Here is a 22,773-nt window from a genome sequence, read left to right on the forward strand (position 1 = left end):
GCAGTCACTAGGTTAGTTGTGAAAGACATCAAAGTAGGCGTGGCTCAGTGGTGTCTCCAATAGCATCGAAGTGGGAGCCATTAGGTTAGTTGTTAAATGACATCAAAGGAGGCGTTGCTCACTTTTATGCTTAAGTATGCTTGGTTTACCTAAGTGCTTAATTGTTCAATGACGACCAAGTGGAAGTCACTATATTAGTAGTTCAATGACGACCAAGTGGAAGTCACTATATTAGTAATTCAATGACGACCAAGTGGAAGTCACTATATTAGTAGTTCAATGACATCAAAGGAGGTTTGGCTCAATTATTTGGCTGACTGATATCAAAGTGGAAGTCATTAGGTTAGTTGTTAAATGACGTCAAAGTAGGTATGACTCAATTGTTTGCCCAATGGCTTCATATGAACTTTACTAAATTAGTTGTAAATTGGTCATTAGTAGGTTAATTGATAATCTGGTCTAAAAATTGACCAATCCTTTTTAAAAAATATGGTTCCTACTCACAATAAGTTGTTTCGCAACAATCCGGATTTCGAGCCCTTTAGCTTATCATCAGGTTGAAGGGTTTCTACAAACACTTCTCTCGACATGAATTGCAGAAGTGCAAGTGTACTTACAAGTATAGTACACTTAAATACTATACTTATTATTCTTACTACTACTATACTATACTTATAAGTACACTTGCACTTCTGCAATTCATGTCGAGAGACGTGTCTGTAGAAACCCTTCAACCTGACGATGAGCTAAAGGGCTCGAAATCCGGATTGTTGCGAAACAACGTATTGTGAGTAGGAACCATCTTTTTTAAAAAGGATTGAACTCCACACTCACCCCATCATTTATAAAATTGACCAATGTTATGAAAGAGGGGGTGATCAAATTGGTTGTTCAAGATGCCTATGTTGCTATAGTTGTTTTTTTTCATGACTTGATTATGGCCATTGGCTAACCTGGTTTCAATTGTCCAATGACATCGCAGTAGCCGTGGCTAAGCAAATTTTGTACAATTTCCACGATTGATTGCAGATTTACATCCTTTTCATATTTCAGGGCGACTCGCCTTTTGGCAAATCCGACGCTTATGTGAAGTTGGAGCAACTGGGCGAAGGGTCGTACGCGACTGTCTTCAAGGGTTATAGCAAGTATGTGTAATTATTTTCAACTAAAAAAAAATGTTTTTTATTTATTTTCTTTTTTCTGTTTTTAGCCTGACAAAACAAATCGTAGCGCTTAAAGAGATAAGACTTCAGGAGGAGGAAGGAGCCCCTTTTACCGCTATAAGGGAAGCGTCGCTTTTAAAAGAACTGAAACACTGCAATATAGTCACACTACACGACATAGTGCACACACGCCACACTTTAACCTTTGTTTTTGAATATGTCGTAAGTTTTTTGGCATTTTTTTTAGTTATCTGGTTTTTAATTTTTTTTTTCACCCTAGCATACGGATTTATCTCAATATATGGAACGTCACCCAGGCGGCCTTAAATATTCGAACGTCAAACTGCTACTTTTCCAGCTGCTTCGTGGCCTGGCGTACTGCCACAGGCGGAGGGTCTTGCACAGAGACGTCAAACCGCAAAACTTGCTCATCTCCGAAATAGGGGAACTCAAATTAGCCGATTTTGGTTGGTATCATTGTAGTAGTAATTTTTTTAATGTTTTAATATTTCTTTTTTTATATATATAAATAGGTTTAGCACGTGCCAAATCAGTACCGTCACATACATATTCACACGAAGTCGTGACTCTTTGGTACCGGCCACCGGACGTCCTCCTGGGCTCGACGCAGTATTCAACATCATTAGACATGTGGGGTGTTGGCTGCATCTTCCTCGAGATGATCACAGGAGTGCCGACCTTCCCAGGTGTCAGGGAGGTCTATGACCAACTGGACAAGATATTCAAGGTATTTTTTTCTTTCTTTTTTTTTCAGTTCGACAGAGCTAAGTGTTCTGAACTTTTTCTATTTACAGATCCTAGGAACCCCTGCGGAAGATACTTGGGAAGGTGTGAGCCACCTCCCGGGATACTCGTCACACAAGATAATCGCCTACAAGGGTAAAAAGCTCGGCCTGGCATTTCCAAGGCTTTACGACATCACCGAAGGCGAGAATATGGCGTCTTCCCTTCTTCAGGTTTGTGATATTGAGTTAATATTGAAAAGAAAAAGTACGATTTGTATGAACATGTTACAGCTCAACCCGGACAAGAGGATAGGCGCCGAGGACGCCCTGAGGCACAAATACTTCGCCTCACTTCCTAAAAAGCTCTACGAATTACCCGATGGTAAAAAAAAATTTAAATTACTAACATACAGTTTTCTAAAATTTCCCTTTTTTGAAACAATTTGCAGAAGCTTCAATATTCAGTGTTGAAGGTGTGACGCTCGAGGCAGAGATGTGGGCCCTGGGGAACAAGTCGTGAATGCCAGATACGCAAGGCGGTGACACCGAAGCCCACGAAGCCACGAGAGTGGACTCAATGTGCCAAATCGACTTCGAAACGTTTAATAAAAGTTAAAATAGAGACCTTTATTATCAAGGAAAATGAAAAGAAATTTAGAAGAAGATATAAAAAAAACTGACCCCAATCTTTATAAAAAAAAAAGAAAACCAAAACAAAAAAAAAATCAAAAGAGCACTAGCTTTTTTTCTTTATTAAATTTTAGAAAACGCACCGTCCCCTGTAAAAACGAAAGAAAGTTTCAAACGTCCAAATAACCGCGCATTAAAAAAAAATCTCTTCAGAAAAGATATATATATAAATATATATAAATTAATATAGTCTTTAGCATCTCCATTCTCTGTAGATTTTTTTAAAAAATAGTGGAGAAAAAGACAAAGTGAGAAAGATGTTTTCTTTTTTTCCTCCGCTCCTGTTTAGAAGGAGCGATTAATCGTCTTTTTTTATATTATGTTTATTTTTTAAAGGATAAAAAAAGAGTAAATAAAATTTTAAGAAAATTAAAAAAATAAATTAAGGGCAGTGTTTTGTCTATCGGCCTGCTCTAGCGGCAACCTTTGTATCTTTTGTAAATAGTTGATGGTTGTTTATATTGCTGATTACCAACAGATTGATATTAAAAAAATATAAAAAAAATTAATGTGAATTTGCATAAAAAAACATTCAAAAAAACACTGTATTTTTATTCTGATTCGATTTCCCGATCCTTGTCCTCTTGGGAAAGAGAGTGTTATGATATTTGCGATTATAAACTGAGAACTGCACAGAGGTAGTGTTCACCGTTATGTATAAGTGGGGGGCATTGTAGTACAAAGTGACAGGTAGGTGTGGAGGACTAAATAATAAATGTATGTGAAAGCATAGAGGTTCAAAGTGAGTGTGACAGAGATAAAGTGGAAAAGTGTTACTACAAACTTGCACTTACATTGTTTTGTTTTTTTACCTAATCTCCTGCTGGAATATCTCTGGATACATTGACCCCACAGTGGAGTCAAGCCAGAATCTCGCCAGATACAGGTGCCCCACAGTGGAGTCAAGCTGGAATCACATCAGATTCGGGTGATCCCACAGTGGATTCAAGCCAGAATCTCGCCAGATACAGGTGCCCCACAGTGGATTCAAGCCAGAATCTCGCCAGATACAGGTGCCCCACAGTGGAGTCAAGCCAGAATCTCGCCAGATAAGGTGCCCCACGTAGAGTCGAGCCGGAATCTTGCCAGATACAGATGACCCCACAGTGGAGTCAAGCCAGAATCTCGCCAGATAAGGTGCCCCACAGTAGAGTCGAGCCGGAATTTTGCCAGATGCAGATGACCCCACAGTGGAGTCGAGCCGGAATCTTGCCAGATACAGGTGCTCCACAGTGGAGTCAAGCTGGAATCACATCAGATTCGGGTGATTCCACAGTGGAGTCAAGCCAGAATCTCGCCAGATACAGGTGCCCCACAGTAGAGTCGAGCCGGAATCTCGCTGGATACATTGACCCCACATTGGAGTCGAGCCGGAATCTCGCCAGATACAGGTGCCCCACAGTAGAGTCGAGCCGGAATCTCGCTGGATACATTGACCCCACATTGGAGTCGAGCCGGAATCTTGCCAGATACAGGTGACCCCACAGTGGAGTCAAGCCGGAATCTCGCCAGATACTGGTGACCCCACAATGGAGTCAAGCTGGAATCTCATCCGATTCGGGTGATCCCACATTGGAGTCACGCCAGAATCTCGCCAGATACAGGTGACCCCACAGTGGAGTCAAGCTGGAATCTTGCTGGATACGTTTGACCCCACAGTGGAATGAAGCCGGAATCTTGCCAGATACAGGTGACCCCACAGTGGAGTCGAGCCGGAATCTTGCCAGATACAGGTGCTCCACAGTGGAGTCGAGCTGGAATCTCGCCAGATACAGGTGACCCCACAGTGGAGTCAAGCCTCTCTTTGAAACACCAGTTTTTTTCCCCTATTTTAGTTAGAAATATATAAATCCCCCGTAGCGCTTGACATTTCAGAACTGCCTGGACTATCTTATTGTGAGCGTTATTTCCAACTCTAACCTTAAACAACTAGATAGCTCTACAAACTCACATCTGCTCTTTTTCAGCAAGTGTAACCTTTCTTTTAAGTAATATTTAAGTTTATCAGTACATAAAACTATTATTTGTTTTAAGTTTTAGTAACTAGAAGAAAAAAATTTAATTGTTTCTCTTCTACATGAAAGATTTTTTAACTTACCTATTTTGTCTCTGACCTTCTGTCTTAACCCACCAAATTAAATAAAAGAGAGTTCAAGCACTGGTTGATTTTTCTCCCCACTGCCTCCTGGTTTGACATCTCTCAAATTTATATATAACTAAACTATTTAATCAATGTATATTTAGTACAGATAGCAATAAATAAAATAAAATATTTTTAAAAAATTGTCTCAATATTGTTGGAAACCAACTTTGACAAAGTATATAGAAGGAAGTCAGAATGACACAGGTAAATATCTTTTTACAAAATTCATCACCTGCATCTCAGTTTTTTGAAATTAAAATTTATATTCTTATTTTCCTATATTTGGCAAAAATTGTAATTTTTTTTCCGGAATTACCACAGCCGGAACCATTTGGAAGTAAACACTTACTGCATGGGGTGCTGCGACAAACCGTGCTGTGCTTTCCAACACGGTTTTTGGAATTTCACAAAACAAAATTTTTAAATCGTTCCAATAATAAAAAATATCATTCAATTAATTACGGTTTTTAGTTGAGATAAAAAAGTCAGTGTCACGAACGGGATTCGAACCCACGACTTGATACGCTCCTGCTCTACCACTTGAGCTACCTCGATCATCTTGGACACTTAGTTTCCATCTCAACCCCACCTTTTGAATTTTCCCTCCTTTTTGCTATTTTTCAAATGTCGTGTAATCTATTTGATTCTCAGCAACAAATTAAATGGCCATGGAGAGCTTTAGTGAAGATATACTTCATTTTAACTAATTAAATTCACTAGTTTTTGTGGTCTGCTTGGCCAATTAATATCTTTCATTAATTATGAGTTTTAAATGATAAAAAGTCGAAGTCACAATCCTCAGGTGGTACAGTAGCGGCGTATCAAGCCGAAGGTTGTGGGTTCGAATCCCACTCGTGACACTGACTTTTTTATCCCAACTAAAAACCTTAATTAATTGAAAGATATTGATTGGTCAAGCGGACCACAAAAACTAGTGAATACAAAATATGTTAATATTGATTATTCTTATTGTAAATAGTTTCATTGTTTTTTGTATTTTTATTTAATTTTATTTATATTTTTTCTTAATTTGGTAACATGGTTTTTGGAATGCGCAAAAACAAAAATTTTAAATTATTCAAATAATAAAAATGTGTTAATATTTATTATTTTTATGGTAAATACTTTTATTTTTTTAACTTAATTTTATTTATTTCTTTTTTAATTTTATTTTTTAAATTAATTTTAAACAATTAAAATGAGCAAAAAAATTATTGTTACAAATACGCTGTTTAATAAATCATTTTTTTGTTTATTTTTTAAATTCATTTTGTAAAAATTAAAATTAACTAATAACTTGTAAAAATTAGATAACTATTAGAGAGAAAAAATTACCTAAAAAGTATTTAGGTTTTTTCAATTTTTTTTCTTCTTTTTTTTTGTTCAGCATGGAAATATTTTTCCTCATTCACCCATTAGTGAAGAAAAAGTTGTCAAAATAGGTTTTGAAATGGTTTAGAATACGAATAATCTAAAAGATTCGTGACTGAAAAGTTGTATCATGCAAAGTGAATTGGATAAAATGCATTGAGTTGCGAGTTTGCTTGCTAAGACTTTCGCCGCGTAAAGTTGGCTCCAGTGTGGTATAAAACGGTACAAAAAATGAGTCATAAAACTTATTTATTAGAATGTCGTGCTAATCTGAGTGATGGTCTTGGATTTCAGTCCCGCATTGAATTGGTTAAGAAAAATAAGGAATTTAATTTTTATTTAAATATATTTAAATTCTATAAATATTTATACATTAGAACTTTTTTAAACATGTTTTATTTATATATAATTTTTTTATTATATATTTATACAAATGTAAATATTAAGAGTAGAGAGTTAAGAAAGAAAAAATAGATAAACGGAAATTTTTTTTAATACAATGGTTAGTGACAGTCAGAGAAAAAATGGTGGAGATTCAATATACAAAATATAATTCTGTCCACCTTGTCAATCGTAACTGTTGCGACGACGATGACTTCTCACTTGGGGGGGAGGGGTGAAAACAAAACCTCATATGTACATCATTTCGGCCATCTGCGACATCTTTTTCGGTATGTGGACGAACAGGTCGAAGTAGCTCGCAAGCTCGTCTATGTTGGTGTCATCAGCGATGGTGGGCGACTGGGTCTGCGGTGACTCTGCGGCAATCCTTGCCTGGACGGCGCAGCAGCTCTGCGAGTTGGAACGTTGCACCTCGCCCTGGAGCCGGTTGAGCGACTCTTGCGTTATCCCTTGCGCTCTCAGGGCAGGAGGAAGTGTATCGATCCTGTTGTAATACTCAGCATTTCTATTTAACAAAAAAAAAAAATTGACTATCTGGATCCATCTCTTCTTTATTTAAATTGTAGTGGGTTGATGTTAAAAAGAAAATATAGATCTAACTATAAATTTAAAAAAATTAAGAAATTACCTGTAAGTTGGCGTTCCAGAGGAACAAGAAGGCGTGTTTTGTTCAGTTTGAAATCTTGTGCGGAGGGCTTTCGTGTCTTTCAACGGTCCTGCAACATTAGGTATGACTGCGTGCTTCACAGGCTCAATGTGGGCCGCCGGCAGTTTGAGTATTGGCGCCCTGAGCACTGCAGGGCTCAGCTTGCTACGCCGCAGTATCGGCCTTTTTTGTCCCAGCCGCTTCACAGCCTTGTCCCTGTCGCGGCTGAAAAATTTATACAGTGTTTACATGTAACTGACTTTTGTGTTGCCAAGACGGACATAGCAACACTGTAACTGACATTTTACTGTGTTTTTTTTCCCATACAGGGAAATAGAGTCAAACAAACCAAGGTAAAAAGAAAGAGGAAGCATGACAGAGTAAAAAAGGTTGCAGAAGGAAATAAACTTTAAAGAGAGATGGGGCAAGAGCGAGAAAAAGAGATAACCTAGGAGACCAGAAAGGAGTGGAAAGGGTGAGAGTGAGAGAAATAAAGTCTGAGACATTAGAAAAATAAGAGAGATAAGAAACATGAAAGATAAATAATTTCAAAAGAGGGAGAAGGAGAGCAAGAAGAAAGAGAAAGATAGAAAAATTGAGTTATAGAAAAAAAAGGAAAGTGACAGATGGACGATTTCATCAGTTGGTTAGAAAAGCCTAGTGAATGAGTGAGCGAGAGTAAGAGAGAGACAGAGAGAGAGGGGGGGGAGAGTGAGCGATGGATAGACTTCAGAAAATGGTTAAAAAACCTAGTGAAGGAGTGAGTGATGATAGATTTCAAAAGATTGTTAAAGAAGTCTTGTGAATGAGTAGGCAGTAAAGAAAGAAAGAAATAGAGAGAGAGTGCGTGTGAAAGATGATTCAGAAGAGAAAGTCTAAGAGAGACCAGAAATGAAAGTAAGAAGTAGATAGCCAAAAGAGGGAAGAGTGAACGAGAGAGTATATGATAAATACAAAAGAGACACTAACAGAAGAATTAGATAACAGTGAGTAACCTACTCACAAAAAGTGTAAAACTTATAAAAGACCCAGACCCACCACTGAAGTTACACGCCAAAATGATCGGTAATGACAACTACATTGAAAAGAGTTGGCACTATATAAATTAAACAATCTGCAAATCATTCTTGTTCTCATGAAAACTGAGTGTATGATTCTAGTATAATACTAGTTACATCCGCATAAGTTCAACTTTTTTTTAAAATATTAACTAAGTTTCTATCTATCCAAGTTTGGTTTTTCCAAATTGCTCGAGGAAAACGCATTAGAATTATTTTCAATGCGAACATGAAAGATCTTTTGTTTTAAAATGTTCTTAATTGAAAATCACAGATTTAATTTATATTTACACATAATGTGGATTATATCTAGGAATAAATAATTGCCCTAGTACACCGACTGATCTTGGCTTGAAAGGTTAAGGCAACAAGCAGTTTGACATGCATAACACAGGGGTTTATTACAATCGGATAACTTCGGACTTCACTGTTGACTGATAATATGATAAATTGTGTTTATATGTATCGGAATGACCACAGTTACCTTTCTTTCCTTTTGTTACACTGGCAACTCTCCTTCGGGCAGACTGCGTTGAGCGAGAGCAACTCGAGCGAACACTCCGGGTCATCGCCTTTTGGCTGTACTTTCTCATCCGATTTGCCCTCATGCCTTATAAACGCAGAAAGGAAAATATAATTTAAAAAATATAAAAACATTTTTTTTTCTAAGGGGGAGTTTATTTTTATGAAGGAACGACGACTCACCTCTCCGGGTTGATTTCCAGCCGCTCCAGGCTTTCTGGTAGATTCAAGTCCTCGGACATTTCGATCTGTCGAGAATAAAAACAATACCAATACAGTTTTGTTAATAAATTTCCGTCGAGGACGTCCTTGGGAGGGTCAAATCAGGAACACTTCCTAGGAAGCGATCCTCGGCCCCGTCCCCAATAACCGGAAAAGGAATAATTTAATACAAAATAATAGTATAGTTTCTGGCCGTTTTTTTTACCTTTTTTCCACTTTCCTTACGGAAGCCAGATGGTCGAACATCACAGAATTTTATTTCTTCGAGCCGCTCGTCTTGTCTTTTTATCTTGTGTTTTTCTTATTTTTCTTCTCTTGTCGAGAGTTCGCCTAACGAAAATATCTCCAAGGAGGACAGGACTACATGGAAAAACAATGGTCTCGATGAAAAACAGTGTTGCCGGATAAACACGAGTAGAGTTTCCAACATCCGCCCGAGGGAAAGATCGTAAATGCGCAAAATAAGAAAAACAGAATCAATTCAGAAAATAGGATTTTCCGGAGAAAAATTACGTCGGACAAAAAAGAAAAGCGGATGTTTTAAATTCTTATGTTTGGAAATTGTAAGCTAGAGAAAAATATGAAGGGTGCCCCTCCGTGGTCAAATTTGTAACAATGGATGAATTAGTGCAATTATATCGATAATTTGACAATCGATCTATTCAATGCATTTAGATTCACTGCTCAAAAAAATGAACCCACTGTTAGAAAATATTTTTAAATTAAATATTTCTTTTAAGGGACAGGAACTATCCCGGCACTTTGGCCTATGGCTCCGATCCAACCAGTAATTTAATTTACTTTTTATTCATATATTTACTTAATCCTTTATACATATTTTATTTATTAAATTTGCTGCTGTCAAAAAACTAAATATTTTAGCAATATTTTCTTGGTTTTCTCCTAACATTTCATACAGCGTTTTCGGGAAAGAATAGCATTTTCTTGTTATTTGTTCCGTTATAGTAAAATATTTATTTAGAAATCGTGAGATGCGGTCTAGAGTGATGTAGGTTTCAGAAAAACATTTTCTTTATCGTGCCAACGTTTCGATCTTTATTGGGATCATCTTCAAGAGCCTGGGAATTACAAACATTGTTTACATATAACAATTACATTTTGGATGTGGAAAAGTGAATTTATACAATGCAAAATATATTTTTTATATATTCAATCAAAGTATTCCAATAAAGATCAAAACGTTGGTACGATAAAGAAAATGTTTTTCTGAAACCTACATAACACCAGACCGCATCTCAAGATTTCTAAATAAATATCGATTAACGGTCACTAAACACCACATATAGTAAAATATGTTTTGTTGTTATTATTTAATTGCATACTACACATACAGACAGAGGGTCATGGGCCATTAAGTGACCCTTGGTGGTCCCGCAGTGCCCTATTCTCAACCTCAATCCAACCTCCTCCCTTCTCTTCAACCTAAACGATGAAGAACATGCCTTTGTGGTTGACTTGATTTCACAAAGCTTGTTGTTTGTAACTGAATGCCAGGTTTTTGCCATTGTAAATATATTTTCTCCCTAAAGGCCGCAATGAGATTATACTTGCTTACTTCCACAACAATGTTCCCATCTCCAACTGCCTCCTTGGCAGCTATTTGCTCTCTCATTACCAGGAATACCCATGATCAGGAATCCAAAGAAAAATTCTTGTTACCTTTGCTACTCAAGACATCTCAATGCGTAAAATAGATCCTGTACCGTAACATAATTGCTGAAAGGATGGTGTTTGCAGAGCAGCCATGGAGTCAGAGCAAGTAATGGTTATAAGATGAATGGATTATGTTGTGGGATTTATTTATGGCTATTGTTTCGGCGCTATAGTTGCTTTCTAGGGGATTTATTGAAAATAAATATTTCCTTTTTACACAGATACTTGTAGCTCCAACACCACTGACATCTTAGAACCATCTTGTACATACGTCGCTGAGGGCAGTGCGTTTTTGATTTTTTGAAACTCCTGTTTCTATTTGTAGTCAGGAGTGGTGGTGTTATTATATTTCGCCAATATAGTGGAATATGGTCGGGTAAAAACCAGGGGGATAATCATTTTGGTTTGAGGGCACTGAAAACTGCATAACCTGTACAAGGAATGAAAAGTATAGATGTGGGTCTTGATAATTAGAAAGATACAATTACATACCTAGGATTTGTTTTTGTTAGGAACTTAATTGTGTTGCACATCTAAAAATAATTTCTTCTGTGCTCTCGATCTTCTTTTCTAGGCAGTATATAAAAAAAAATATATTCACATAACAACACATAATAAGTGTTAAGAACTGTCAGTTCTTGTTCATTGGGGGATGCTGATCGTAAAGGACTAATGCGCCTATGTAATGCTCTAGTACGATCATGATTGGAATTCAGAAGCGAAGTATATAACTCTGCCAAAGAAAAAAAAAATTGGCATCATTGATCCAATTCAAAACATGGGGTTGAGGATTGTAAATGGGGCTTTTCGGACCAGCCCTGTCTCTAGCCTCCATGTCGATGCTGATCAGCTCCACCTAAATCTTCAACGTAATTCGCTGAACCTAAAATTTTATGCTCTATTCTATTCTATTCAAATTCTATTCACCCCCCTAACAATTTCTTTTCTGACACTAATTCTTATACAAATTTCAAATTGTGAAAAATTTGACTGAAAATCGATTCCTTTAGATACAAGCACACAATTAATAACCTAACATTTTAAATGCAGATCGAGACATGAAATCGATAAATCCTATTAAATGTTTTAGTTTTTGGGCCTAAGTGTTTTACGATCGATAATCCATCAATACATTTGTATTTGCAATATAGTTTAATTATAATTGCATAAAATTGTTGGAAAATACAATTTACATTTTGGCTCGGGTATTTGAAAAACAGTGCACAATATAATATTTAACAAAAAAAATTTATTTACACAAAAATTTTTCAAAATGTAACATATCACACGATTAACAAATGTCATCACGCCATGGATGGTTCGCTGGGATTGAGTTTTTTGTTTTTGTTTTTTTTTACTCACAAATTGGTAACTCAACAGAAAAAATACGCTGTATTTTTTTATACTTTTTATTCTTCTTTTCTAGGCAGTAAATATAAAAATCAAAAATATATTCACATAACAACACATAATTAGTTGGTAAGAATGAAAAAAAAATCTTACCAGCGTTTGGTTAAGAGAGTTTCAACGAGTTTTAATAAATAACACAGCTCAATTATTATACTATAAATTTTATATAATACTTAATTTAATAAACACTAAAATAAAATTAAAGTTTGACGCTTAATATTATTTATTTGTGTTTAAAAATTTATAGTTATGCTTATTAAAAAAGCTTCCTGTTTTATTGTTTTTATTTTTCACAAAATACCCGCTAGCAATGGGCGTGGAGCACTCGGCTGATTTACGGCCTTGAACAGACAGAAAATTATAAATTATTATTATTATTTATAATTTTTATTTTATTTTTGAGACAAATTTTAAAAAATTTGGCTGTTTCCTAACCGGTGAGTTTAGAAATCAATCAAAAATCCAGGCAAAGCGGGGGGGCTGATGTCAGGGCACGTCTCGACAGTTGGACTTACGAACCTGCAATAAACACATTAAAAAAAGTATAATTAAATGGTAATAACAAAATAATTTATGTTTTGTGTTGCTTGTGAAAATTCAATTATTTAAAAAAATTTTTTTTTTTGCTAATAACTTAAAAATAATTTACTTTACTTACATCAAAGTTAAGTTTTTATTTATTTATTTATTTTTTTTTTTTTTAAATTTGTGTTGTTTCACTGTTGGAAATAAGAACCACGGGCTTGTTTTGAAATCTAGCAGTAGGAAAATTTTAAAATTAATTTTTGCCAATAATTTCCACAAGCAGTATATAAATAAATATTTTATTTTTTTATTTTTAATTACCTGCAATGGAACACATCCAAGCCAGCTGCGAGATGTGAGCATCTCCCCTGACAATGTCCACGTATCAGTTTCCGGGTTGTACACTTCTATGGACGCATGGTATTTATCCCAACCTTCTTCACCACCAAGGACGTATATTTTCCCATCAATAACTGATATGCCTGGAAAAAAAAAAATTGTACAAAATTCACTTTAATAAATTCTATCATGAAAAATATGTATATATATATTTGTACCCGGCCTGTAACGTTTTTCACACATGGACGACCTGAACTCCCACGTGTCAGTCTTGATGTTGTAGCACTCGACCCTGTTCGTGTTGTCAGTCGATGCGTGCCATCCACCTACGACGTATATAAAATTGTCGAGGGCGCATATGGCGGCGCCGCTCCTCGGTATCTTCAACGGTGAGACTTCGGACCAAGTGTTGCTCCTCGGATCGTACCTCTGGACCAATTCAATTCCGTCTCCCTCTTCTAAAATTGCGCCTCCTACAAAAATTTATTTTTTCTTTTTATAGAGAAAAACAGAAGTGACAAAAGATTTACCGGTGACGTAAAGGAGCCCGTCATGTGCAACTACGGCAGCGCTCGTAAGCGCCATCTTCATCGGAGCAATTAAAGACCACGTATTCGTACTCGGGTCGTACCTTTCGACAGAACTCAATCGATTCGCACCCTCCCAGCCTCCAACAGCATACAAAAATCCATCCAACATGGCTAAACCTTTTTTTATATATAGAAAGAAGAAACAAAAACATTAAATTTATGATAGTAATATAATAAAATAAATATGAAATCCTACCGAGTTCAGATCTGGAGACGAGCATCGATTCCATTTCTTGCCAGTAGTCAAGAACAGGATCGTACCGCCAGACAGACCTGGATGGCCCGCCATCCGGGAACTCTCCACCGGCGAGGTAAAGTGTGTTTTTACCACTTGCGACAAGGCCGTGCTTGCTGCTTACAATGTTTTTTCAACTTTTTTTTTATTAATAAAAAAATGTAGGTGGTTACCTAATGGCGAACGGGAGGCAGGCAAGAGACTTCCATGTCTTCGTCGTTGTACAGTAGCATTCGACGGCCCGTAACACCACTTTGTCATCTTCACCACCGACAGCGACAATGACCTAAAAGCAGAGTAACAGGTTTACACGAAATGAACCATTGATTTTGGCTTACCTCAATGGTATCGGAGGTAAGTCGAGGTTTGCTCCTCTGTGTCGCCAGCTCGTGCCGCCTGTCAGGAAGTAGGTGGTACCTCTTCGCCTCCTCAATCAATTTTAGACATTCGGGATTGTCCGCAACAATTGGATTGCCCTCGACACAATCGACTAGGAAATATGGGCTCAAAAGGGCCAACCTTACATTTTCTAAAAGCTAAAAATAACATTGCATTTTTATTTTAAAGAAATTTTATAATGAGTTTATTTTTTACCTTTGGAAAATCTACTTTTCTCTGGTCTGGCTTGTGCTGGTACCACCTAATTAAAGCTTGAAACACAATTTCTTCCCTCTCGACCTGTAAGCTGTCGTTCGAAGTCAGCTCCATCAGCTTGCAAGTGCTCAAATTGAGGAACTCTTCTTGCTTATATACTTCGCAGAAATTCCTAACATTCATAAAACATTAATGTTTTTTCTTCTTTTTTTTTTTTTTTTTTTGCAAAAAACACTAGTTTTCATACTGAAGGACATAACACTTAGTCTTTTCCTGCAGCTCGATGCATGCGTGCACCTCGGCAAAGCAGTGGATCCCGAGGCAGTTTCCGGCATCAATGTGGTTCTCAAGGAAACGGCAAGATGCCTCTTTAACGGGCAGGACCTGGTAATAAAACCTGTTTACGTACGTTAAACACGACGTTAAGAACGAGTCATACTTGTAGGAGATTCGCGGCGGACAACAACGCCTGGACATTCGTACCGGTTATCATTATCTGACTAGTATAAGCATAATCCAATAGCAGGCCGACCATTTCGGGTTCGACGCCCAACAGTGTTACGACATTCTGACGAGATTCGACTAAATGACTCAGGAACATTGCCTACTCAAGAAAATATGTAAATAATAATATAACAATGTTTAATTTTTTTTTTACCTTGAAATAAGGGCTAAATGCAGACAGGACATTTCTGTGTGCAGGGAATTTCTGCCCTTCGACAGATATCGTTACATCGCAGAATTCACCACGTTTCCTCAGCGTATTAAGGCCAAGGAGAAGCTGCAATTAAAAAAAAAAAATTATGAAAGCTCAGAGGGAAATTATATCTAAAAATTTTATTGTATCTGATCACCCTGGTAATAACATACATCAGACCGGGATTGCAAAGACCAAACTAAAATCTATTAATTGTAAATACATGTTTGAAACTACTTGGTTTCTTGAAAAAAAAAAAAAAAATACACAGGACTTTAATATTATATTTTGCCTAAAAATATTGTTTTTCAATCTGATAAGGCCAATTTTAGAGTTTAACTCAGTTGTTTTATTTATATAGACTTGAATCTGTTCAAAACAATTTCTTAAATACTTTTCTTACAAACTTGGTCTAAATACTAGTCAGATATCGTATGCAACTCTTAGAAATACACTGAACATTAGTTCATTAGAAGAGCATAGATCATCTATTGATATTGTTTTCTTGTAAAACTTCTAAGGAATATGATTAGTTGTCCTGAATTGTTAGAGAAGATATATTTTAATCTACCAGATAAGAGGACCAGATTCACTCCTCTATTCCATATACCATTTTGTAAAGCGAACTACCTAAAAAATGCTCCCATTCCTAGAATATGTACAAAAGCTAATAACTTAAACAGTTGTCTGCACTTATTCTGTTCATCTCTTGTCAAATTTAAAACTATGTAACTCCATATACTTTAAGTATGTGCACTGTTGTAAAAGTTGGCTGCTTGCCATTAATGTAATAAATAAATAAATTTTGATTTACAGACATTTTTTAATTACAAAATTAACCGCTAAAACAAATAAAACAAAAATCAATCAATTATTTACCATAATTAATTGATTATTGTTTAAAAAAAATAAAAATAAAATGGGATTGATATGTTATCTCTGTGCAACAATAGGTCATAAGAAAACTGTCAACAGGAGAAATCCTTTTGTTAAATTTGTAAATCGTTATGATCTACTATACTGTTAACAAGAATGAGATAAACAAATGAGTGAAAAATAAATAAAATAATAATATAATAAATAGCCCAATAAATGAACAGTTTTAACAAACTATTCATTTTCTTTGGTGATTGATCAGCCTTCTCAGTTTAAATATATTTTTTCTTTCCAAAAGGTAGATCGGGGATGAGGCCAGGAAGACAAAACCAACATTTATTTTCTTGTCGAGCTTTCAGCAGAATATATCGCCTTCATCAGGACTTCGAAAAAAATCATTATACCCTGGCTATCCGTTATCCACACATGTACCTGTTCATATACATAGTATAACGATTTTTTTCGAAGTCCTGATGAAGGCATATATTCTGCCGAAAGCTCGACAAGAAAATAAATGTTGTTTCTGTCTTCCTGGCCTCATCTCCGATCTACCTTTTGGAAAGAAAAAATATATTTAAACTATTCATTGATAATTCTGTTTACATTAAGAATATCAAATTTAATTGTGTTTTTTTTTAGCAATAATTTAAGGGTTTTTTTTTAGAGGAATTTTAAAGTAAAAAAAAATATATTTAAATACAGCCTGGAATTGTGTATAAAAATGGGAGAATGTCTCTATTGGTCTAACAGTATACAAGAGACCCCATGATCATCTAAAAAACTAAAATCAATTTTACTCTACAAAGATAATAAATTGACCATTAAAACAAATAAATATTAAATTTAATCGTACATTAAATAGAAAATAGCAATTAAATAAAGGTGGGGATTAGATTATGATTGTATTACAATTGCTCCATAAGATTAGTTGACAAGAAAAATACGGTGTGAAATTTGTAAGAATGCAAAATTTACACTTTTAACATAATTTTCTCCTATAATTTTAGGTTGTATGCACATTTTCAAAGCCGGAAAATAAAAATTGAATTGAAGGTTTTGAAATGGTCATTATGCTGTAATATGTGATTTTTAGCGGTCGGTTTTTCAATTGTCAAAGTCTTTAGGAGCGGTCAAGAACGAACGCTGAGCTGAAATGGAAATAAAATTGCGTTGTCAATTTATGATTGTATAATAGCACTTCATAAGACAACTGTCTACCCGAAAAATTTGTAAGAATGCAAAATTTACAGTTTTAACATAATTTTCTCCTTAAATTTCAAGTTGTATGAACAATTTTAAAGCTGAAAAATAAAAGTGAAACTTAAGGGTTTTGAAATGGTAATTTTTTATTTTTAGCGATAAGTTGATTGAAGTTGTGAGGAGCGATCAAGAATGAACGCTGATCCAAAATGGAAATAAAATTGCATTGCCAGTTTATGATTGTCTAGCAGCAACTGTCTACAAGAAAAATATGCAAGAATGCAAAAATTTACAGTTTTAACATAATTTTCTCCTGTACTTTTAGGCTGAATGGACAATTTTAAAGCTGGAAAATAAAAATTGAACTTGAGCGTTTTGAAATGGCCTTTATGCTGTAATGTGTGATTTTTAGTGATCGGTTGTTCAATAATTTGTCGAAGTCGTGACTAGCGGTCAAGAACAAACACTGGGCCGAAATGGAAATAAAATTGCATTGTCAGGTTATGATTGTATAACAGTACATTATAAGACAACTGTCTACCAGAAAATTTGTAAGAGTGGAAAATTTACAGTTTTAATAGTGTTTTCTTGAATGAATTCCTGTGTCTATTGTAAATAATATAAAAATTAGTCAAATTTTACTTATTTTAAGGATTTTAACAAACGTTATCTTGGAATATGATGTGTAAAAACATGTCTGAACCTGCATTGGAGAAGAAATTATGTCTACTTGCAATGAAATATAAAAATTAACAAGCAGTTGGTTTTTTAATACTTCTTGATGCGTTATGACTTATGAGCTACTGGACTCTGTCAGATCTATGTCAAATTGGCATTATTGTAAGAAAAGATTTGTTCATGGGATTTTGGTTTTGGAAGACATTTTATCTTGGTCGATGTGAGTAAAGAAGAGGATGGACAACCGTATCAAGCCTGTGACGTTCTACTGTGTGGTTTGTGCAACGTAGTGGCAAAGCGTATCTCACCGCTTACCTGCTGTGAGTGCGATGCTTCGACGAATTTGTACTCATTCGAACCTGGGCCTTCCATTAGGTCGTCCGACTGGGTCTCTGACTCGCTCTCCGAACTCTGCCGCTCCTCCCTCCTGACAGAGAGATACCTTGCAGATGTGTCTTCCCTAATCCCATTTAATATAAAACGGGGATATACCATAATATCAGCGCTCCCACCGTCCGCCGAACGCCCCCAAATCGCCTTTCATCAAAACTCTCTTTTGTGACAGTACGACCCGGGGGGAAGAGAGGAACAAAAGGAAATTCTGAATCAGGGAAATTCCTTTAGCCGGCCGGGAAGGCGCTCAGCCCGACACCCTCTGCACCGCGAGCACCACTCAAAACTGGAAATTTTGGCAGGACCGACGACCCGAGGAATTTCCCTGAGCGTCTCGGAAAATTTAAAAAGCAGGAACTGACAAGCAAGAATAACAGTAATGGGTTCAACGAAGGTTTCCCCCCAATCATGCAAAAAAAAAAAATAAAAACACACAATGCCTTTTCAATTCCCAAAACAGCTAAGAACAACAAAACAATTTTCCTTTAAATCCACCGGCTTTAATTGATAAAAAAACAGAAAAAATCAAACGAAATTATAATAAATAATATAATGTACAATTTAAAATGGTAGAGAAATAAAAGTTCCGAAGTTTTGCAGCATCCTATAGCGTTCGTGACGTCATACAACTCCATACTTCTGCATACGTTTTCTCATACAAAACGCAAACAATTAAAGAAAATACTGATTGAACAGCCAAAATCGCCTTGACAAATAAAAAGCCAAAATAAAATTTAAAAAACGGAAAAATCCAAAAATCTTTAAACAAACATTCAAAAACAAATCAAAAAGTCAAAAAATCAACAATTTAAACGTAAAATTATGCTTCTTGCAACAAACAATATAATATATTTTTAAAATCATAATAACTTTTTACAAACAACTAGTTTGAAAAATAAAGAATTTTGATTGTCACCATCGGTTAACCGTTACCTTCTCTCTAGTTATCAACAATGTGACGTCATACATAATTTAATTCAATTTCACTCTTTTTTAAAACGACAAACTTATGAATAATTATTTTTTCGAATATAAGCATAAATATTAAATAATTATTAACGGTTTATATTTAATCGTATAAATAGAAATAAAGAAAGATAGAGAGCAGTTTATTTCTGTGCGATTCACGTGGCATAGACGAGTTCGTCCATTTTGAGTTGTACGTTTCGTTCTCGATTCTGTTCGGCTCGGCATGGTGAGTGGACTTGTATTCTTATCCTTAAGGATCCATAGAATCCTTTTTCATATTTTAAAATTCGACTGTTCTCAACGCCGTTGTTTTCACAGGGTATCGACATAAATCATAAATACGACCGTAAGGTGAGGAGGACGAAACCCAAGTCGGAAGACGTCTACCTGGCACTGCTCGTCAAAGTGAGTATACGGTGTATTAAGTCTAATTCTGATTTTGACCCTTTTCTGGCCTGGATTGGGTCGGTATGATACCAAAAAATGGTATTTTGTGGGAGGAAAGACAAGTTTTGAGGTTTTCGAGTTCAGGTTAGGTCATGCGGATCATTGTTTTGTCGAGTCCGGCTTCTGGTTTACACCTCATCGAGAATTGTCAGTTTTACTGATGTTTAATATCATTTGTCACATTACATAAACCGTGTAGAAACATTGCGTGTATATTTTGCATTGAATGTGTTGAGATTTTGTTGTACTCATGAAATGGGCTGTGCAGACATCCAGCCGGACGGTGACATCAATCACACTCCGACAAATTCAATGGACTTGTCTCGTCGATAACTGTAAAATAGTACAAGTTTAAAGCTATTGCCACGCTCTTTATTATTGTTTTGGGGCGATAGACGCTCAAGAATTTTTTATGCTTTATTACATTCAGGAAAAATTGTTATATTGTTGTGGTGATGCAGTATCACACTTTGAAATTAAAGTTTTTATCTACCTGGCAGTAATCACGTAAGAAATTTTCGAAGTATCCTTTGTAAGGTCTTTGTTATGAAGATACCACAAAAAGTTCTAACACCCGGATATATTAAATCTTGCCATTTATTCCATTTCAATTAAGCCGGGAACACACCTAATTCATCGCTAGCCGACGTTTTGCCACGCTTTGGTAGTGTGCACATCTAAACAACATCAAGTGCATGCCATGTACAGTCTTGCAATGCCTCTTTTGTTCTTAATGCATTATTTTGATCAAAACAATGCAATAAATTGTTAGTTAAATTAAATAAAGTTATTCTGGCGTTTTGATAAATTTTCTGCCTAACCATCATAATTAAATAATTTTTATAAAAATGATTTCGTTTAATTTGTTTTATATTAAAATAAGAATGTTGTAATAACATAATGACAAAATTACATATACATAGTTTCAAATAAACTACAAAAAATATGAGCATCCTGTTCTGATGCTACTCGACGAAAATGGTGTAATTGTTGTATGTGCAAAACCAAGAAATAAATTGTTAGTAAAATTTTATGAGCAAAACTGTAATAAATTGTTAGTTAAATTCATTATATCAAAAACTGGTATTACAGTTTTGATCAATTTTTGTACCAAACCATTAAAAGTAATTTAAAAAAAAAACTAATATATTTTTTATCTCGGTTAATTTGGTTTGTATAGTTGGTGTAGTTTATTGCATAAGTTTGTTGTAATTATAACGACAATAACAAATGTTCGAATAAAAATATGAGTGTCCGGTTCTTTTGTCTTTGACTGTATTTGACGCTATCCGATGAAAATTTGGACATTGGGGATCGCAGAGCATAGAGTAGGGTAACGTTGCATAGCATCGAACAGATGTGCACGGCGGTAATACAACCTTATGGAAAATTGGACTTTGAACTTGCTTCAGGTGTGTTCCCTACTTTAAATTTGTTTTGTGGGACAATCCCAAGAAATGTCAAATGGTAAGTTTAAAAAAAATTTCCTTGTCATATAAAAAAAAATCCATCTTTTTGCTTTATTAACTTGTTTTTTTTTTGTTTTTTTTAAATGAAGCAGCATCTAGTTTGTCCATATTAATCAAGTTGGTTTTAGGGCTATAGAAACTGAACTAATGTCATGATAAAAGCATAAAAATTGTCTCTTAAATGTAGAAAATGTTGGTGATCTAAATGACGGCCGGACTGTTCCAACCTACTAAATGGATGAAAAAAAAGCAGAACATGACGCATAAAATTTTAAAAAATAGGAAATTGCCATGGGGGGGGTTTGAATTACCAAGCAACGCTGAATGAACAATGTTTCGATGATGCAGCATCACATTTAAACGAAAGAATCAATCTGTGCCATTTTGTTCATATCAGTCAAAAGAAACCCGACATATACGGTAAAAGTTAAAAATCATTGTCGTATATAAACAATTAATCATTCTTTATCAATCATCAGAAAAAATTGTCATATTGATGCGATGATGCAACAACACATTTTTGAAAGATTCAGTCTGTGCCATTTTTTCCATATCAATGGAGTTCATTAGGGGCTAAATCAATCTGACAACAGTAAAATTTTAGAAATCATTGCTTGTCATATACAAAAAACTTATCATTTTTTATCCATCAGAAAAAATTGTTATATTGATGTGATGATGCAGCAACTTCAACAAATACAATTCTGTTAAACAGGAAAAGATGCAAAATTATTGCTTGTTGTCATTATAATTGTTTAAAAATTATAGTGATGATGCAGCAGTGGGCTGGATATTTACATTGGATTTTTAGTCGTATCTACCAATACGTCATTGTAATATTCATAGTTTGGTTTGTAGTTGTATAGATTTCTTGCACGAAGGACTCATGCCAAGTTCAACAGAGTTGTTCTTAAAAGGCTCTTCATGTCGAGAGTCAATCGGCCTCCTATCTCTCTATCTAGAGTTGCAAGGTTCATGAAGAAGCCTGGCCGTGCTGATAAAATTGCTGTCGTCGTTGGTACTGTGGTCGACGACCCAAGGCTCACCAATCTTCCTAAGCTGAAGGTAAATTTTATTCTGTTTGTCAAATCTGCCCATTATGTAAAGTCTTACTATTGTAGATCTGTGCCTTGCGTATGACGGAGGCAGCTAGGAACAGGGTCTTCAAAAACCAAGGGACTTTCGTGTCTTTTGATGAGCTGGCGAGGATGTGCCCGACAGGCAAGAACACCGTCCTCATGCAAGGTATGTACCGAATTTGCTCGAATGTTATTTTGTAATTAATAAATTTTGTTATTTTTACAGGGAAGAGGAATGCTCGGGAGGCTGTCAAACATTTTGGACCTGCTCCTGGTGCCCCTCGCTCGCACACGAAGCCGTACATCCAATCTAAGGGAAGGAAGTACGAGAGGGCCAGAGGCCGCAGGAGCTCTTGCGGATACAAGAAATAGACTTTGTATATTTAAATATACTCATTTTTTCTTTTACAAATTTTTTAAACTACTATTTATAATCTAATGCCCCCCTCCAAAGAAATTCCTTTTTTATAATGGCCCTCATCCCCAAAATAAAAATTCAATCTTCCATCAACCCTCACACTTTCTAAGTTCATATTGTTTCATGTGAATCTTTTAAAATAATTAACTTTTTATAACACTTTATTGCCAATCAAACAGTAAAAATTGAAAATTTAGCAAGTTTTAAATTTAATAGT

The 22,773-nt window shown here is 35.5% G+C and overlaps 4 protein-coding genes across 9 annotated transcripts in view; 2 read left to right on the forward strand and 2 right to left on the reverse strand.

Annotated features, from left to right (window-relative positions):
* LOC106663152 (cyclin-dependent kinase 14) overlaps window positions 1-2,542 on the forward strand; it is a 134,311-nt gene extending 131,769 nt beyond the window's left edge. For all 5 annotated transcript variants that reach the window (XM_014387754.2, XM_014387757.2, XM_024225769.1 and 2 more), the window contains 7 exons: window positions 1,054-1,145; window positions 1,211-1,385; window positions 1,444-1,630; window positions 1,697-1,911; window positions 1,979-2,140; window positions 2,201-2,291; window positions 2,359-2,542. In XM_014387754.2, coding sequence (XP_014243240.1) covers window positions 1,054-1,145; window positions 1,211-1,385; window positions 1,444-1,630; window positions 1,697-1,911; window positions 1,979-2,140; window positions 2,201-2,291; window positions 2,359-2,429 — 993 coding nt within the window. In that variant the 3' untranslated portion in view covers window positions 2,430-2,542. The remainder of the gene's footprint in view (window positions 1-1,053; window positions 1,146-1,210; window positions 1,386-1,443; window positions 1,631-1,696; window positions 1,912-1,978; window positions 2,141-2,200; window positions 2,292-2,358) is intronic.
* Window positions 2,543-6,591: 4,049 nt separating this feature from the next.
* On the reverse strand, window positions 6,592-9,557 carry LOC106663236. The gene is made up of 5 exons (XM_014387920.2): window positions 9,170-9,557; window positions 8,925-8,991; window positions 8,704-8,829; window positions 7,144-7,386; window positions 6,592-7,020 (listed from the first exon to the last, which is right to left on the reverse strand). The coding sequence occupies exons 1-5, from the start codon at window positions 9,207-9,209 to the stop codon at window positions 6,744-6,746; spliced, it is 753 nt and encodes a 250-aa protein (XP_014243406.1). The 5' UTR covers window positions 9,210-9,557; the 3' UTR covers window positions 6,592-6,743.
* A 2,695-nt stretch (window positions 9,558-12,252) lies between these two features.
* On the reverse strand, window positions 12,253-18,592 carry LOC106663206 (kelch-like protein 17). 2 transcript variants are annotated; one of them, XM_014387869.2, is made up of 13 exons: window positions 18,097-18,592; window positions 14,989-15,111; window positions 14,770-14,934; window positions 14,578-14,714; window positions 14,331-14,502; window positions 14,075-14,272; window positions 13,910-14,022; window positions 13,698-13,852; window positions 13,442-13,618; window positions 13,130-13,384; window positions 12,894-13,054; window positions 12,483-12,566; window positions 12,253-12,388 (listed from the first exon to the last, which is right to left on the reverse strand). In XM_014387869.2, the coding sequence occupies exons 1-12, from the start codon at window positions 18,274-18,276 to the stop codon at window positions 12,534-12,536; spliced, it is 1,869 nt and encodes a 622-aa protein (XP_014243355.1). In that variant the 5' UTR covers window positions 18,277-18,592; the 3' UTR covers window positions 12,253-12,388; window positions 12,483-12,533. The 2 variants fall into 2 exon arrangements, with proteins under 2 accessions (XP_014243355.1, XP_014243354.1); XM_014387868.2 differs by lacking the exons at window positions 12,253-12,388; window positions 12,483-12,566 and adding an exon at window positions 12,710-12,802.
* Window positions 18,593-19,263: 671 nt separating this feature from the next.
* On the forward strand, window positions 19,264-22,553 carry LOC106663238 (60S ribosomal protein L18). Its single transcript, XM_014387922.2, has 5 exons — window positions 19,264-19,369; window positions 19,462-19,548; window positions 21,918-22,124; window positions 22,181-22,304; window positions 22,365-22,553. Exons 1-5 carry the CDS (start codon window positions 19,367-19,369, stop codon window positions 22,508-22,510), a joined length of 567 nt encoding a protein of 188 aa, XP_014243408.1. The 5' UTR covers window positions 19,264-19,366; the 3' UTR covers window positions 22,511-22,553.
* Window positions 22,554-22,773: the final 220 nt, after the last annotated feature.

The sequence above is a fragment of the Cimex lectularius genome, unplaced genomic scaffold, assembly GCF_000648675.2.
Source record: "Cimex lectularius strain Harlan isolate CLEC.00 unplaced genomic scaffold, Clec_2.1 scaffold131, whole genome shotgun sequence".
Lineage (NCBI taxonomy): Eukaryota > Metazoa > Arthropoda > Insecta > Hemiptera > Cimicidae > Cimex > Cimex lectularius.